Below are 19,170 nucleotides of genomic sequence, written 5' to 3' on the forward strand. Positions count from 1 at the left end.
TGATTATTTTTACTAAGCTCACTGTTGCATGCTTACCAGCATGTTATGAAGTGTTCCCATAAGTGATTCAAACATGTATAATTGGTAAAAGATATAAACAAAGTATGGTTTGCCAAGCAGTATTTTTGCTTGCTAATTTGCAGAATTGGTGGTAGAATGTCTCTCTTGGTGCCATTTTCCTGTGAAGAAGCTAACAAGGCTAATTGCAATCAGAGGGTGAGGGAATCTCAAGGCCTTTACTAGCAGGAGGGAGGCAGAAATGGTGAAGTGATGGGGTACCCCTCTTGGGGTGTGCCTGTGCAGCACGATGGTGTTTGGGTACAGTGGTAGGGACTGGCACATCGGTGTGTGTTTTCAGTCCAAGATAATGACCTCATGGGCTTGAGGAGCTGCTGAACTCTGCCTGTGCAAGGAGAGGATGGAAAAGATAGCTTAGGGAAGCTCACCCATGCACGGGCAGAGGATGCTGGTCCTGTAGGTGCCACGGAGGATGCAGCAGCCACGGTCCAGCCCTGGCTGTGCTGAGAGCACAGGACTCATCTCCAGTGCCTGCGAGCTCTGCCTCGCCCTGCAACAAAACAGCCCTGAGATGAAACAGAGAACGCTTTCACATGCGCTGTGGTTTCAGCTGATTAGAAAGAGCAAGGGTGGAAGGCAGGGGGAGGATATTGCTGTTTGTCTCATCTCTCCTCCCTCTGGCAATTTCTTTCTGTAACTGCAATTTATAAAGCTCATTCAGATGTAAAATAGATTTAAGGCTTAATGTTTTGAAGAATGATTATTTTTTTTCCTGGGGTAGTTTATTTTATTTTATTTTCAGTTGTTTTTTATACTGTCAGGAATGTGAAAAGTAATATTTAGAGTTAAAATCAAATAGGAATTATCTTTGCAAATAGGAGATTTTAAATCTTTCTAAAATTAAAACAAGAAAGAACTTCCCTCAATGGCTCCTTTATCAATAGCTGAGGAGCATACAAAAGCGTGGGTGTTGGTGCGAGTGGGGAAAATTGCATATTTACTAGGTTTTGGTTTGGTTTAATTTTTTTTTCTTCTGAAAGCTTGGGCTAAGCTGTCATGGCAGATTACAGGAAGTTTTACTTTGCTGAGATTTTTTTATGATTTTTTTCTTTTGGCATGAAGGGAGGGGTATGGTGCCTTTTCTCATTATTATTTTAAATATTTTTTTTTCTTTGAGCTGTCGCGTTTCCAGACTTATTGTCTTTATTGTTCTTGCTGATTCCTAACACAGGGTGACTTGAATCATTTGTCTCGTCTTTCCTTCCTGCTTTTGTGTAGACTTCTTGGCGGTACAGCAGGGAACTGAGAACTTTTTTTTTTCTTCTCCCTCCCCTCCCTTGCAACTGATTTATTTTTCAGATGTCGGACACTCTCAGGATCACCCAGACCAAAGAACTTTAAGAAGGTTCATTTTATCAAGAACATGCGGCAACACGACACCCGGAACGGCAGGTACTGTGCATGCAGAGGCTGCTTCTGCAGAGGCAACCCATGGGATGTGAGGGAAAGGGGCAGGATCAGCAGGATCAGCATCCCCCTGCAACAGCACAGCCATTGCCACTCACCACCTAATGGGCTTGCAAATAATCTCTGAGGGTGCAGGCTGCAGTGCATGCTCCGTCCCCCAGGGAAGTATGTGTCAATGGAAGTGCTAGCCCACAGATTTCAAGACCTCCTTAATACAAATATCCTGCAAAAAAGGAAAATCTGTGATGGTGTTGGGTCAAACTAGGCATAATCTGGTTGCGTTTCTTCAAGGATGTTGCCAGGTTCTAAGTGTGAGAGGGGCACACAGCTGAACCTGCCTGGACCAAGTTTAGCAATGGTTCAAGGATACTACCAGCATCTCTTAGTGGGTATGGCATGCTGCTAAATGCACAGCCAGGGATCGTTGTGGCAAGATGAGGCATGGGATCCTGGTTTCCATGGCAGATGTAGGCAGAGTGGCTTCCAGGGGATGTGTGAGAGGTGCACCTGTGTCTGCAGCATGCCCTGAACTGGGATGTGCCCAGGTTACAGCCATAGGCACTGGTGGGACCTGTACAGCAGCCATTGCCTGAGACCTGGCTTACTGCAAAGGCCTATTCCCATCAGCTGAAGGTGTATCCATCAGCAAAATGGGTTCTCTACTGTGGTGTCATCCAGCTCAGAAGTGAAACTGGCTCCTCCCTGCTTATAGAGAGCATACCTGTTCTCTCTGATTTTTCCAAATACAATTTCTCCCTGTGCCTCATGATTTTTTTTATTCTTGTTCTTCCAAATCTGAGTCGTTTTGAACTAGGCCACCTGAATAGGTTGCATGTAGGCTAAACTATCCCAGTGAGAGTTGACCCTTGCACTTGCCTGTTCTCATAAAACCGAGGACCGTGGCTGAGAACCATGTATGCTCTGTTGGACTGATTTGTGCCTGTAGCCTTTGCCATCAGACATGGAACCGTGTCAGTAGAAATTCTAACATTGCATTGAACCACATTTATGAATTGAATTCTGATAGGTGTTACACTGTTATTCTCACACATACGATTGAATGCAGTGAAAGGTAGTAATCAACATGAATGTTGTTCAAGGTGGCCCTGAGAGATTTTAGAAACAGCTTTTACATCCAGCTTTAGTATCAAACAGACACATACAGAACTATTGAACTATTGACTATTGTCTGACTAGCTGCTGATTATTGTCTTTATAAGAAATACATGTGGAATCAAACACTGAAAAGCAGCCCTTTAATTTTAGTCCATTTTGAGCATAAGTAGATATATGCTCTGAGAATTACTCACAGCAAAATATACTTACATGGTATTATGGAAATTCCACAGAGAACAATTTCTGAGATGTGTATATAAAATCTATGCATAAACTTGATAGAAATCATACCTGCAAAAGAATGAATAAATATTTGATTTGTAAACTCCTTTCTTGATGTTTTGCAAAGAAGTATTTGTAGCATATATGCAATATTTTACCTTAATTCAAAGATCAGTCATTGTCTGACAATATAACTTAATACTTTTCTTGCTAAGAAAGCTGTGAGAAAGCTTCTGTTATTCAACTGGCTTCTTATCTTTATCCGCAGACACAGTTTTCCAGAATATTTCCACAATCATAATAAAGATCTCTTTATCTAGAATACAAATACAATAAGAATGAGAGACATAATTTTGGCAATAGTTTTCATCCTATAGTCGTAGAGCCACAGTGATGCTAACTAAAAATAAAATGCAGACTTAACACTTTGTGTCACCCCTATGTCTAGCAGTAAGTAATTTGAGTGCAGACTGTTTTTCCCAGGGATCTGGAGTTAATAGGTATTCTGACCTCTAGAAATACAGGTGGATCTGCTTTGTGTATTCCTCCTAAAATCAACAGTGGTTTTGAGTATGTTAAGACCTTTGAAGCTGGTGTCCTTTCCAGCTGCCTGTGACACAGAGGAGCACAGGTGTTGTAATGGATAGCAAACACTCCTGGGGCTCCTTTCCATGCCTGAGCCACCTTGTCCCAGGTGGCTCATGCATGGTTGTGCAGGCTAAAGATGCTGAGCTGGGCTGGAGTCAGGCTCTGAGCTCCCTCTGAAACCCTGACCCTTCTGTCACAGCATGTCAGTCTTTCACTTAAGATGAGGAACCCAGCTTTGAAAACATCTACACGGAATATATTTTTGGGTGGTGAATTTGGTGACTGGGCTTTAAGATAGCCAGTACTTTCAGAAGTTGTTTCACTGGCTTGTGACTGTGTCACAGCAAAGAAAACTGCAGTGTGAATGATAGCTCAGGGCTCCTCTCTCCAGTAGCTGCTCTTGTTTGTGTCTCTCAACCTGTAAGGTGATGTGTCTTTGTCCTGTGGCACTGAGAGCTCTTCCCCTCTCAGCCTCAGGCGTGACATGTGTTGAATAAAGATGCTCTGGGTCCAGCCTTTGGCAGTCCTGCAGCAAGACAGGACCTGCTGTGGTTAAAATAAGAGTTCAGCTATTTAGCACAGAGAAAAAGCTCATATAGAAAAATACACAGACTGGAGCTTAATCAGTGAGTCCTTGTAAAGTTTCCTGTTGATAGTTCTGATCACTAGTTAAACTGGTTTCTTTGTATTTCTAAGTTGTGGCTTATTAAAGGAGTTGGAAAATTAGGGTTCGTAGACTAGCTAGCAAAGCAGTCTTGTAAAACAGCAGAAAATACATTTTCCCATTTAAAGACAAGTAAACCCTGACATATATACTAGCACAGTTAGGCACCAGCATATGGTTTTACCCACTTTTCTGTGGGTTTTACCCACATGACGTTTATTGGTGATATCCTCCATAAACACTGAAGCAGAGGATTAGCAAAAAAGAGCCACTGAAATGGAAACCTGAGCCAGCTGAACAAACAGTTACTGGTGAGAATGGGACAAGAAGGACTCTAGAGTTATCATATATAGCAGGTATAAAAAGCAGTAAAATGGCGTTCGTCTCCCACCCCCATGCCATTGCTTTCTCAATTTCTTTTTGTTAGCAAACACATCTGAGTGAAGCCAAACACCATCATAAAATATCTTTTGCTGCTCTCTTAATTGCACACACATGCAGACTAAGAGGTTAATGATTGGCAGCACCCTCACATTTCATAGTAACTCTCAGCCACCTTCTAATTGCCCTTGAACTTCTGAGACTCCAAAATGAGGGCTGCTACCCTGACAGCATCCATGGTTTGTGTACTACCTTTGTGTGCAGGGCAGCAGAGCCCTGGCAGTCAAAAATCATCAATCAGGAATTGAGGCTGAAAAGAGGCTGCAATATTCCACATGTGGATGGTATATATGATATATATCGCATTGCCTGATGGCAGCCTTTTGGTGCAACACAATCAAACCTAGACAGATGCTGGGGAAAGCAGACATTATTCTTCAAGTCTATAAAATTACTGATTCTGTTGAGAGCTTCGTGCTCATTAAGGTTTTTTGCAGTATACACTTCATAAAGAAATTGGAAGATTAGCTTTTCTAGCCTTTTGCACATTGTCAGAATTCTCTTGCAAAATAATGGTTGCTCTGAACTATAATAATTAGTACAACTTCTCAGTGAAATGTGAGAATTAAAGAATGAAAACCTTTTTGTGAAGTGATTTTAAACATGTCTAGGTGGCACAATTGGAATTAAGGGATGTAAGCACTCTCACACAGCTTCTGAGATAACTGCTTCAGAGGTGTGCAGGATCTTAGATGCCCTTTGTTGAAGAGTTGAAATCCAGGAAAATACTTTTCTCCCATAAGCAATAATTTGATTTTCTTGAGCATCAATGGACTTCCACCTCAACTTCTTCTCCAAAGCTTACTTTGTGGCAAGTTTCTGGACTTTCTGCTCCAGAAAACCATTGTAGGCCTTCAGAAATTTTTTTGCTTCCATGCATGTCATGAGACCTGTACATAAAATGCCATTTTATCGAGTGATCTCCATGATGAGTATCTGGCCACTGCTTTCCCCACTTCCTTTCCAGTCCAGCTCCTAAAGCTGTTTTGCATCACTCTCCCTTGGCAGCTTTGCCGGTGAGGTTTTGTGGCATCCTAGCAGTGGAGGCCATGGGCTCCTCTCATGCTCTGCCTGGGAGATCTTTGTGTAAAGAGGATCTGCTGATTTATGGAAAGAGAGGCAATACTTGGGTCCCAAGGGAAAGAAATCTGAAAAAAATAGAAGCTGGGCTGGTGCTTTTTATTTCCTTTCTTGTCTGATTCCTTCTGATACACACAGTTCTATGGTAACTTCCTACTGTTGTCTTTGCTTGTGGATGTGGAAGCACCAGTTTGCTTTTCTTTTAAGTATTAAGGGTTGAGCGGTATTTTTAGGGAGGTGTAGGGCGTTGGTGGAAGAGCTGTATTTCCAGAAGCAGCCAGAGGGAGGGGGATAATATGCTTAGTGGGTACTGTGGTTTTCCGAATTCAAAGATGCTTTCTGATGTCAGCCTCGAAACCTGTGCCAAGTTTCATACATCAGCAAACAAGGCTTCCAGTGAACAAGCAAGCTGTTGTGAGTAGCAACCATTCAGCAGTAAGCAGTGGCAAGCACAAAATTAATCATATGCCAGGGTTTTTTTGCTTGTGAATTGCTGTTCTCAAATGGGAAAAATCATTCCTCCCTGTTCTGTAACTCACTGCCGCACCGTGAGACCATCTTGAAGGATCTGAGATTTCTCTTAGGTAAGGAGTGTTACAGCATTCAGAAAACAATGAAATTGTACTTCATCTGCTGCAGGAGAACTTCCTAAAGCTGTATATGTGTTTATTATTAGAAACCCTTCTTCATTAAAGGGTAAATCCCTCTTTGCCTTCAAACGGGATTTTAAGGAAGAAAATAGGATTGCTATATCGGAGTAATCCAGGAGAAGGAAAATCAATCATTCTGCATTTTTCCAAGGATTACGTGCAGCAGCTCTCTTGGGGAGCTAAACCTTTTCCAAGAACGATGACTAAGCTGGTCCCTTAAGGAAACAGTGTTCTAATAACACGGTAACTGGTATGAGATTCATAGGTGCGTGTGCTGGTTTTCAGACAGCAGAGAGCAAAAGAGCTTGCTAGGGTTTGTTGTCCAGCTTTGACCAGTGCAGGAAAAGGGATAAAAAATTCGGGTTAAATCCTCATGTACAGATCTGTGAGACACAATGTCAGAAAAATCAGTGTTGGAGAGCAGAGCAATGAAGTGCAATAGCCCTGACAGCCAACGTAGTGGTAGGTCCTAGCATTTTCACCGCAAGTGGAGATTTTTAGAAAGGTAAAATATCAGAAAATTCTAACACTAAGCGGGTCAGAAAACATCACAAATTGCTGTCACTGTGTCTTAGAGGAACTCAACATGGTTCAGCCTGTTAGTCAGCTTTAGAGGGAGGAAGGGTCAGTTGTACAATGGTACAATTCTCAGTGTCCTGAAGGTAATAAGGAAAAAGGGTCTATTTGTAAGCAATTACTTACTGGCATTTTATATCTTACTTCTTGACAAAGCTTCTCTTGTCTTCTTGCAAGTCTGCATCTCCCAAAACTTTAATAATGTAGCTACTGGCATCCCACTCTGTTTTATGAGAAGAGGGTCTTGACTTCAAGGTGGTTTTGATGTTGCATAATATGTCAGAGCCTGATGGCTGAAGGCAGCAGTGTGGCTGTGTGACAGACAGGTTGCTCCAAGGTATTTGCTTTAAAGGAGATGAACTCTATCTGAGCTGAAACCAGGACAGTATCACACAGTGACTTTGCAGATGTTGCAGAGATTTGCAGACTGCTTAGAAATGCAAGGCATTTGCTCTAAGACTGTCCTGGATTCTGAGATAAGCTTTCTGCAGGCAGATGATGTATGATTTCGTGTAGCCAAATCTTGGCTAACTGCCTATGAGGAGCAAAGGCAAAGCCATGCTTAGAGGAGGAGGGATTCAGCCATTGACTGGGACAGATGGGAGCTCTGGGGTCAGTTGTGCCTGAGTGTCAATGCAACATCATAACCAGGAGGGCTAATGTGGTTATTGAGCACAGACTGGCAGAGTGTCATGGCTAGACACTGATCTTAAAGGTAAGACTGGAAGATGTGCAACTTCTGAGGTCAGGGATAATGCCTGGAGACCAGGAAAAGTGATGGGGCAAAACTGGAGAAAGATTCAAAAGAGGAAGCTTGGAAACAGTGAAAGGATCTGAAAAGTCAGTGTAATAGCAAACCTAGCCTGATTGATGGATGAAGCCCATTTCAGGAACAAGAAGCTGACAATCAAGGGAACCCTTTGGTTTAATAGAGAAAGGTCACAACCAGCAGCCAGAGTGTGTATCAGTGGTATTTGTTGGTGTGTATCACCTGGGTTGCTGCTGGGTTTGTCTGTTGAGTTTCAGCCAGTGTAGTGAGTTGACAGAAGGGTCCCTTGCCTCTGTGGGTAGACTTCTTTCACTAGGAAAGCATCTGTCCTGCATTCCAAGTCACATAGTCAGGATAGTCTTCCTAGAAAGCTTGTGGAGGGAATGGGGCTCTACTACTCATTCACTGCTCATTTGCTGTGGCACAGGCTTCAGCACTTCTGTAAGGACTCCGTAGCACAATATCTGAGAGGTGAAAAGAGGATGGAGAAATCATCCATTATGGAAGTTTTATGATTGCAAATTCCTCAATGGTAACATCTATTGCTTTGCTTATTGTGGTGGGATTTTTAAATTTTAGTCTTTGATTTCTTTTATTTTCTTTTATATTTTAGAATAGTCCTTATCAGCAGCAGAAGATCCTTCTGTAGCATATTTTCAGTGCTGCCATATCGAGACTGTACCCAAGTCGGGTATGTATATTCATACGTGTACTGCATAGTCTTTCTGGGCCTGCATGTAGACCTGATAACAGAACACAGCATGATGGAGCCTAATGCTTTTACATGTCTGCTCTGAGAAGAGATAAATGCTCTTAGGTGTATTTGCTTTGTGGACCATTACCAGGTTAAAACTACAGCTCTCAGTCCCCACTTTATTTATATGTGTTGTGATGTCTTTGATTATTAAGCTGGAGAAAAGTACCCCCATGAAATCAATGTTCTTGAAAAAATGCACTTTTTATTGTTTCTTCTGGTTTCACTCATCTTTGACAAAACAAATGCTCTAGACAGCATGACTTAATTGTATTAGCCATCTTAGCTGTCTCTTTCTCCTAGGCAAACGTAGTTCTACTGTATGCAGATTTCCAGACCTATAAAGAAATGCTTGGATTTAAACAGAATACTTTTTTATTTATTACTTTTAGTAACTGGTCAGATCATTCACTCAGTGAAAGCATTATTTTGGCCATAATTTTATACAGGTTCATAGCTGTCCATGCAGCTGCCTCGCATCCCCTGATGTGCTGAGACACTGTAACTGATAGAAAAGTTCCTTTGGAATGAAGTAGCTCTCCAGAGACTGAGAAAGCTTTTAGCTCTTCCACTGAAACCACAGAAGTGGAAGAAACTGGATTTGGCTGGAGGACGTGGCCTGGCAGGCTCTGGTGGCAGCTGGGTGCAGTGCAAGGCTGGGATCGGCAGTGCTGGTGGCAGCAGCCCTGTGACCCTGGGACAGGGGGGAGTAGCATGGCCACCATGCTCACTTGCCTGAGACCTGAGAAGTCCTTGTGGTTGACTCAGTGACTGCAGAGCACAAAATGCGTGGGAAATAAGGCAGTTGATACACTGAGGGGGGTTTGAAAGATCCACAAATCATCTACAGTCAAATCTTTCCACTGTATAAAAGACAAATTTGGCTCATACTTTCCAGCCATCTATTTGGTTCTGGAGAGTGATTTGTCACAATCTCCTTGTGCACCAGTAATTCAAAACAAAGGGAGATTATTTTTAATACGCAAAGGAAAAGAAGCACCTTTGTCAGAAGGTTGACTCTGTCTGCTCACTCTTACAGTAAATTTTTTCCCTTAATTAAACTGTGATGACACATCAGGCAAATTCTTGACAGACTGGCAGACTTGTTCTTTGTTCTTGAGTACACTGTCATTCTTTTATGGTCATCATCCTGTGGAAATTGCCTCTTTATTGAAAATTGAAAACATTTTGAAATTCTGATGACTGGTTATACCTTCTAAATTACAGCAGTAACGAGCCCAGCTGCAAAACTAAATATTATTTCAGCATGTCATGTCTTGTACTGTGCTTGCACAGCAAGAAGAGGATGGGATGAGAAGGTAGCAAGTGCCAGTACACAACAATCCAACCCTATTCCTTTGGCTAAAAAGCCAAGATTTAAAAAAATGCCCTCTGTCTTTCTTCCAGAGCATCACAGGAAGAGGGAAACAATTCAGTGGCACCTCCTTCCAGGAACAGCTGGTGCAAAGAACAGATGAGGCAGTATAGCATAAACTGTAGCCACTCTGTTCAGGCTGCACAGTGCTTGCTCACTTGCACATTTTGGATGTGAAGTAGGAGGGGGGAGAGACACTGGATACTTTTATGAAGTACTGTAATGACAGCATCCTTTAGCTTTGCTTTCTCTGAATCCCTGGATTGCTGATGTCTGTCCCCAGGTAAGATGTCCCAGCTGGTTTGTGTTCTGCAAATATCACTGAACATTTAATGAAAAGAAGCAGGTCCTTGCAGGGAGCCATGGACACATCTGAAATTTGAACTGAAGAGAGCCCTGGCAGGAGTGGGAGAGCAGGATGGATGAGCAGGCAGGAGGAAGTGTTGCGTGTGAGAGGAGCACATAGTGGAGCTGCTGCTGCCTCTCCAGCTCTGCTCCAGCTCACAGGCACTGTGGCCAGTGAGGAAATCTCCAGGCACAGCTGTTTTGTGGAGGCTGTCAGCCCGTGCTGTACTTGAGGCAGTGCAGAAGAGCTGTGCTCTACCACTGCTGGTAGATACAGTCTGCAGGAACAGATCCATTATAAAAACATGGTAAAAGGCACTTTCTGAAGTCACAACTCTATGTACCTGTCCTGTGTGGTTGGAGCAGCATCACCCCTCACCAGTGAGGTGCGAGAAGTATACTCTAGACTGCAGTCTTCAATTGCCTGCCCTGCATGCAGAGGTCAAACTATAACAGCAAGAACTCCCCCCCAAAAATCTCTGAAGTGTGATTTTTAAGTGGTTGTACCAATACAAATGGAAGTATGGGGAGAGAGCCATAGATGTACATGAGGGGATGAAGTTTGAGGTGCCCCTGGAATAAGTTTCCTAAATGCTTACTTTTCTTCCTCTATCTAGACCAGCAGAGCAAGATGTAGCCAGGTGAAGGCAATGTAAGGAAAGCTTCACTGCAAGTCAGGAGCTGAAGGAGGTGCTGAGCATATCTTGGCTGCTGGCATTCCTTGCCCTACAGTACCTCTTGATGTTACAGCCCAAAGTCATCAGACCCTAGGCAGGGCTGAGTGATAGCTAAGGGGAGTGATACAGTGATTTGAAAGCACTTGTAAGAGTGTTATTGCCTCTGTTCTTAGTTTAGCAGACACAGAGAAAGATGACCTGAATGTCTGGCTTTATGACATACAAAGTCATTGTGTGGTGCACAGGTTAGAGGCAAGTGCTGGTACTGCAGGTTTGGCTTGTGCAGTTGCCTCTCGTTTTTGAATGCATTGGAAGCCTTAATGAATAAAGAGTTCCTCTTTCTTCTTTAAATATTCCAAAAGACGTAAGATCCACTTTGTGGACGGTGTTGAAACTGCCTTGGTATCCATTTCCTAACTTCCTTGCCCACAGATAAGCATTAATACCCATCTAGTTCTGTAGATGGGCAGAAAATTGGATCCCATTTTTAGCAGAGGTGCACCTTGTGCATCCCCTGAGCTGCTGTGGCACACACCTCCTCTGCCAGAGGCTGGTTGTCACTGTGGAAGCTCACAGCAAACTTGAGCCTCGATACTGTTCCACTTCCAGGACAGGGGAAGATGCCTGAGGTCAGCAGCAGGTACTGTCCTACCACACACAGCCTCAGTACACCCTGACACATGCTGACCTGCTCTGGGCCCTCCGAGGGGATTTGTGTCATGGCAAACCAAAGAGTGAAGCCATTTGCAGATGGATTAAATAAGACTTGGAAGGAATTATTTCTTTGGAGATGGGTTCCAGATGGTTTGAGGTGAATTGGATTTCAGCCCTTTGAGACAGGAGACGGGGATCAGACACAGCAGATATTATCCTTTTAGCCATTAGGCAGCTCATGCTCTGGACACTTGAGTCCCTAAAGAGGAGCTGTTACAGCCAGGCTCTCTGGGAACATTCCTGGGGGTTTCTCCCAGCATGGTGTGTGCAAGGGCACTCTCTGGACCCTCCATATGGCCCCAGCCAGGAAAGAAGCAGCTTCAACTCTCCCTTCTCTGGAAAAAAGTGGATATCCTGGGCAGGGGAGAAGGGAGACAATTCTCCATTGCTTGCCTGTTCTTGAAGCTCCTCTAGGCACCACTTCTCCATCAGCTTCCAAGGAGATGGTACAACTCTGGCAGTGCTCACAGGTGTTGTTGAAGTTGCTCCACGTGGCCAGCAGGATGTGTTGCCCTGCAAAAATGGTCTGCACATCCTTGCAGCCAAGTGAGAACAATCCAGTCCTCATTAGTATAGCCTAAGCAGTTTCAAAAAAGGACAGTGGCAATGTTTGTTTGTCACAGTTAGAGGTGTTAAAAAGGAGGAAGAAGGTACTGTGTTGTTTTTCACCCCAAAAATAAAAGGTATTGCAGTTAGTTTGCAGTACTGTGTTGTTTTTCACCCCAAAAATAAAAGGTATTGCAGTTAGTTTGCAGTTCTGACGTGTGGTTTGTTTTTCATCTTTGGCACACACTGTTGTGCTTCATGATTTAAAAATGTGCTTTGGAAGAGACACTTTTTAGGCTTGTTTTTATCAATGGCAAAAGCATCCACAGATTGAAATAGTACCTATTCTGATTATATTTTTTGTGATGTTGTAAGAGCTGTTTTAAGAGCTTCCAAGTTTCTGTGAAGTCCTGTCCAGAAGATGAATCTGGAGGACCTGGGGGAGGAGGAAAGCTGGCAGTATGACACAAATGCAGCACTGCAGCCTGATTAGTCTTACAAGAGCACTCAGACCTGGGCTCGCAGTGACTGACTGACAGCAGGGGCTGGAGGTGATGAGCTACAGGACAGAGAACTCAGAGCATCAGATAGTGCACATCCTTATAAAGATGGCCAGTTCACCTCATCTTTTCTTCTTTGTGGCATTGAATTCATTAAGTGTTTAGAAATTTACCTGCAGCAGGCATAGCTGCTGAATATTGCTGTCTTGACAAAAATACAGGTACTCATCTGACAGAACTTGCCTCCAGCTAAAGGAAATAATGCAGTATGAGTAATCAAATGGATGGAAGCCCAGGAAACAGACCATTCTTCTGAAGTAAAGCAGCAAGTCACTAGATAAAAAGAATTTGTGTCCTTCTCAGAAATGCTACTAACCAGCTTCATCCAGTTTCTAAAGATAAGTCACTGCTGAATTTAACTTCAGATTTAACTAAATGCTGGCCAGGACAATATGTTTAATGATGCCAGGAGCAAGAGGTTTTCAGTACCATCGCCCCGAATAATATCTGACTGAAATGATCAATTGCTCCACAGACCTGGCATTCCCAACAGCCTTCTTTTCCTAAACTCTGCAATCTTTGTTCATATTTAGTGTTTAAACTGGGTAAGAAAGCCATATGCAAAATGAGGCGAAAAGAAGGACTTGTGTGGTTGTCTTGCTGCCATCAGTTATTTGGCAGGTTAGTGAGTGTGGAAAACAGGGCAATATTTACAGGAGAAATGAGAGCATCTAAATTGCCATATGGATAGCAGCAATAAGCAGACAGCAAAGCAGGATACTCTGTTATATCCTTCAGATTTGTTACCGAGTTCCTTGCTGTTCTTCCCCAACAGATTTTGTATGCAAGGCAGTTTTGATTAAGTCACCAATCTTGAGTGCTTTTCCTGAGCATGTATTATTCTGTAGGCCTGGGGAAGAACAACTATCTGTTTTTGGCCTGTGACAGGGAAGCTGAAATATCCCTGCATTTCTTTACCATTTCCCATTTTCCCTGCTTCTCACAAATTGAACAAAAAATGAAACCAAGCAAATATTAGCTTTACAGAAAGACACATAAATCTGAAGTTTTTTTCCTCACAGTAGGACATTTCAAAACTCATAATCTCATGTATGAATTTTGTAGAGCCACTGTTGCTCATTCTTGTGAGTCCTGTTCCCTTAGATTGAAATTGACCAATGAATCTCCAAAAGCTAGTAAGTTTAAATTTTGAACTTTTACTCTGTGTTGGGCAAAACATCAGGGAAAGAGCTGGCATGCTGACAGCTAAATATCTTTGGAGAGAGAAAAAGGAGGCTGACCCATTAGAGCCATCTTTCCAAGAGTTTTTTTTGCTCCTTCTCCCTGTAAATTGCAGCTGGAGTTGTTCTGGAAACACTAATGGCATTAGGATCTGAAAGCTCTTGATCAATTATAGCAGGCAGTTTCAGGCAGTGGGAGATCTGCTGCTAGTCTGACTGGCAGTGCATCTTTTCCAGAGCTCTCACTGTCCTTGTCTCTATAAACAGATGATAAGTAGAAATTATTTACACTGACGGATGAGAATGGCATCTTTTCTTGATGTCCCATGAACCTCTTTTGCTTTTAGAATAAATCTTAGCAGTGTGAGGGGAATAGCTAAGCATAAAATACAGGCACAGAAGGCTGACATCTCTAAACAACAATTATCAGATTCCTTTTTGCAATAAGCAGAAGGCTTTTTCATGTATGTAGAAGTCTGTTTAATATTTCATGGACTCCTAAATTATTCACAGGTTAGAGTGCTCAACTGTTACTGTCATTTAAAGAGCAAGTGCCCAGCAGGAGTGTTGCATGGGACTTTGTAGATCACGTCGAAGCATAACATTTGGTTCATTAAAGAAGTGTTATACTTCCAAAGGTAACAGCATCCAATTTATACTCTGTTAATCCTGGCCTGGCTCATAAAAGACATGATGAGATTGCTTCTTTTGATCCTTATCTATCTGTGCAGTAAAACTTTTCACCATCTGACAACAAATCTGGGATCCCATGTCACCTGGTATGGTTCCCTAGAAAACCTGTGAACTCTGTTAGATGGAGAAACTGTCTTTTTTTTTTCTTGCTAAGGAAACTTCCCAGTCTGACTGCTCAGGAGAGTGCTGGTCACACTCCAATGTCAGAGACTTTCACTGCTGGCATTGAAACTGCTTCATGGTGGGTGGCTCCAGTGACCCAGTGGGTCCCCACTTGACTCCTAACATACCCCATTCAGACCAGGTTTCCTCAGCAGTTCAACCCCAGATTTCCCATGACAAAGTCCTAGATGTCTTGTTCCATCTTGTTCCAAAGCCATTAATTCACAGTGCAGTAACACAGGAACAGCCAGAGCTAGTGCCTCTGAGGGGGATTCCCAACCAGGGAGCCCCTTGGTATTTATACTCTCACAGTCTCTGGAAGTCTCCTCTTCCTCCTGAGTCTTTGGCTCCTGCCCCCCTCTTCTGTCCATCCACCTTGCTGGCTCACTGGTTTTCATCTCCTTTGTTACCCAAAAGGCTGCAATTCCCAGCTCTCCTGCGTTTCCCAGTGTCCGTTCACCTGGCTGGTGTCACCCACCATGATGCCCTGTGTTATCCCAAAGGCTGGCAGCTCTCTTCTCAGGCCTGGAGCTCTGCATTTCAATCTGCATCTCAGTCTGCAGCTTGTGAGCCCAGCTACTTGTACTTCATGTGTTCCTCAACATTCTGCTCTCATGGATAACTGAGACAATATGTTCAGTTTTGAACCTAGTTTCTAACACTGCTCAGTCTTCCAGAAATGGTATTCATGAACAGAGTGTCTAGAGTTTGACATTGATGTAAATCAGGGTAACTCCCCAAACTTTGTCAGAAACTGAGATCTAGCTTTTTGCCTCCTAAGGAAATGTTATCCCTGATCTTCTCATTTTCTCAAGCTTTCCCTGCTCAAATAAAGTGAAGGTAGTAAAATTAAGTTCCCATGGTTTATTTTTGGATTTGGGGTCTGCTTGAATTCCTTGAATTTTCCTAAAAAGCACTTTTGGAAATAAAGCAGGAAAATCAAAACTGAGTAAGAGGAGGAAGGAAGTTTTCTTTACTTAAATGCCTCTTTGGCAAGGACTGTTGTTCCTTCTCTGCATTTTCTAAGCACCATTTACTACTGGATAGTGGTTTGTGCAGTTCCTCAGTTGCATTGGTAATTTAAATAACTTAAACACAGTGAAAGCTTGATTTGTTTTTTCTATGAAGTACCTGTCCTCCCTATGCTCCTGCTTCATGGGACCCTTTGACTCTGATGCTATGTAAGGACATGTAAAAAACCTGGTGGCAGTGGGTGGCCACACCAGTGCAGTGGCTGTACCCAAACAACCGTCCTGACCCTTGCCCAGACACGACTCACCCATGTGGAGTGGTCTAAGGGAAAGCATCCCCGAGGTCTTTCCTAGTTGTTCTTGGGATGCTGGGGCTGTGTGAAGGACGCAGCTGTGCTGGGGCTCCCCCCAGCACGGGGCTGGCAGCCTTTGGGCTTGCTCTCCCACCAAGAGCTTTGCCACGACCTTCTTGAGCTCTTTGTCTTTAATAGAAGTGAGGGGAAAAAATAAAGGCTTGTCATGCAAAAAATTTTATTAGCTTGCTGTTGATCATACTGGTAGGGAACTCAAGAAGGATACAGTAAAGTTGCTTAGGAATTCCTTATGAGGTGTTAACCAAGATCTTTTACAAGAGAGAGGAAGATGTGTATAAGCCAGGATGAGCCTTTCCGTTTGTATGCTCATAAGAAACTGCACATTGTTTAGTACTGATTTTCCTCAAGAGAGGGAGTTTAATTCTGTGTTTTATGGACAGATTTCTCTCCAAACAGTAACACTTTATTACTCCATTTTACAACACAAGCAGTCATATAATTTCTAGAAATATAGAGCATATGTGGAGAAGGGGAACACCCCTAGTACCTTTTGCAAAACAGGGAGAATTACTGCAGTGTTGTTCACAAGGTCCTGAAAGGAGAATCCTCTTTAGAAACATCAGAAGGATGGGCAGTGGAGGCAATAGTGTCCATCGATCTTCAGCTGATGTCCAGGAATCATTTCTGTGTGTGCTCGTGCTTGCCAGCTGACCCAGCTCCCTGCTTCAAAAGCACTGATTTCTTTCCAGTCCTCAGAGCTGCTTTTTATTTCTTAAAGCTGCTGTGCTGGCTCTTCAAAGGGTGATGGATTTCCATTTGATGAGTGGCAGAGTTATCTGTCCATGTCTGTTAATTACATGGAAAAATTTCTCCATGACATGTTTTCAGAGTTGTAACAGCATAATTTCTTGCTCTGTATCTGTGGGGTCTTGAATGGAAAGAATGGGATGGAATGTTATGATTTGAGGTAGTTCAGATATTTGTTTTCATTTTGGGATTCAGAGGCTTCCTCAGGTTGTGTGTTTTGTTTCATAGAAACCTGCTGAAATAATTACAATTTGGTATTTATCTCTGTGAAAAATAGTTTCCTTAAGCACTTTCTGTGCAGGAGCAGAGAGGCTAATACCATGCTTTTGACAGAGAGCTATTTTTACACAATTATTAGTCCAACCCCTCAGTAACATGATATCAGGAAACAAGAATGATAATATGACACTGTGCTAAGTGAACTCAAATCAAGAAACTAAGAGGACTTTGTTGGGATTAGAAACTTGATACAGTCTTTTCCTTTATCACTGAACTATATTTTCCAGAAGATAGATGTGTTGGATTTTTCCAGCAGTGAGGTAAATAACTTACGGGGGGCTCAGGATGGCCACGTTTCAGAGAAATAAAATGTGTGATAGGCTGGAAACAGGGTGTATTGTATATCACAGCAGGAGATAGCCCAGCCTGTGACAGGGTGAAGAGTCTGCAGGGCTTCTCCTGGCGTCCATGTCATCATCTCTCCCACACGGAGTTTTGAGCACACACTTGGACCCCAGCAGCAGCCAGGCAGGAAAATATTGCAAGATAAATATTGTGGAATTTCCTTCAGCTGTCATTTGTGAAGCACAGATTTGCTCCTAGTCTTTTTTACCTCTGCTCACATTTTGGTCATGATGCTAAAGCATGAGATACAGCCTGCTTGTCTCAGGCATCTCATTTATCTCCAAATGGGAGATGCCAGGTGGGTCAGTCCTTCTAAAGTAGATCCCTGAGTTTCCATGCCAGGGTCATGGAAAACTGGCTTTCTCCTGGCAGCCTCCAGCAGAAAGGTCACTGGGCTTTGGCCACTCTCCTGTGTTCTTGAAAGAGCAGATATCCTTCCTGGAATCTTCCACAGGAAATTACCTCTGTTTCACATAGGGGCTGTGCTCTGGGAGCATCTGCCTGCTGGATATATGGCAGTCAAGTGTTCAGGCTGGATTGTTCTATCTCACCTGAAGTGTGTATGACTTCCAGTTCCTTCCCAGTGCCAGGTCCTGTCAGAGGTACCCAGCGATGGGGAACCTGGCTCTGCACCACAGGCTGGACTTGGAGCTGCAGCCGTGAACAAAGTGGGGCTTTTCTCTAGAAGGTGTTTTAGACAACAAAAGTGCTTCCCATAGGAAAAGTTGTCTGGTCTGTGCTTTGCATGGTGTGTCTGGATTAATGCTGCACCTTGTTTCAGCATTTGGTGGTGGGAGGTGAACACGGCGTGTGTATTAAGAGCTGTTTCTGCTCTTCTTTCTGCTTCCCAGGGATATGAAGCTGGATGGTGGACGCCAGTGCCATTCTGCTGGAGTGTGTCTGAAAGAGATAATTGGTCTTGAAGGTGTGGAGCTCGGAGCAGATGGGAAGGTGGGGATGCTTCAGTTCCTACTCCCTTAGATTTTATGTTATAAGGGGAAAAAATGGCTTAACTAATAACAAGCGCAAATACAACATGCAGCGTAACAGAGTGGTTAAAGCACAGAATGTGCAACTGTAAATAAGCTTAGCAGAAACTCATGAGGACTGCCCAAGCTGTCAATGCAGACAACTCTGTATCCTTGAAGAAATTTGCCTCTGGCAATGTCTGAGTGTGTAAAGTATTACTGAATTACACAGCCTTCCCCTTGCTCTAGCAGGAGGTATCACTGCAGTGATTGTCAGGACCTTGAGAATAATTTCTGGTGAGAGTTGTAGCTGTAATTCTATTTGCTTTCAATTGTATTTAATAACATTTTGCTCAATATTTTTCCAGAGAGCAGGAAGACAGTGGCACAAGGCTGATGAGTCTCTCAAAATCCAGAAGCTCATTCACTTGAATAGAATAAGCAAATATGAATCTTTAGGGAACTCATTGATTTTAAATAAATATATAGAGGAGAGACAGTTTTAATTGTAGAAGAAAACATTTCTTCCTGAAAGCCTGATTTACTTTCTACAGTCCAGTTTTACTCAGACTGCTGTCATCTATAGATTTAAAGGCCCTGGGTCAATGCTGCTACATGTGTTGTGCTCACCTAACCAGGTGTCAGGCCAGACCACAGGCTGTAAATTCCTGAGGACAATCTGTCTGCTTATAAATAATGAAAGCTCACATGCCACATGTTTTATTTGATACGTGTTCTGACCTCCTTGTAAACCAGTCTAGAGTCTCAAACTCATTTTTTTTCTTCAATGCAATGTTATTGTTGGAAAATGAGCCAACAAGAAGCAAGGCATAGCTTTTTCTTGGCCAGGGGTACAAGCAGAGAATCAGTGCACTCTAAAAATAATTA

The 19,170-nt window shown here is 43.0% G+C and overlaps 1 protein-coding gene across 2 annotated transcripts in view; it reads left to right on the forward strand.

Annotated features, from left to right (window-relative positions):
• CABLES1 (Cdk5 and Abl enzyme substrate 1) overlaps positions 1 to 19,170 on the forward strand; it is a 70,653-nt gene that overhangs the window by 34,875 nt on the left and 16,608 nt on the right. The window contains exons 3-5 of one of the 2 annotated variants that reach the window (XM_064435167.1): positions 1,378 to 1,470; positions 8,205 to 8,282; positions 18,166 to 18,265. In XM_064435167.1, coding sequence (XP_064291237.1) covers positions 1,378 to 1,470; positions 8,205 to 8,282; positions 18,166 to 18,265 — 271 coding nt within the window. The remainder of the gene's footprint in view (positions 1 to 1,377; positions 1,471 to 8,204; positions 8,283 to 18,165; positions 18,266 to 19,170) is intronic. The other variant, XM_064435178.1, reaches the window with a different exon arrangement.

This window comes from Passer domesticus, chromosome 1 (genome assembly GCF_036417665.1).
Source record: "Passer domesticus isolate bPasDom1 chromosome 1, bPasDom1.hap1, whole genome shotgun sequence".
Classification (NCBI taxonomy): Eukaryota; Metazoa; Chordata; class Aves; order Passeriformes; family Passeridae; genus Passer; species Passer domesticus.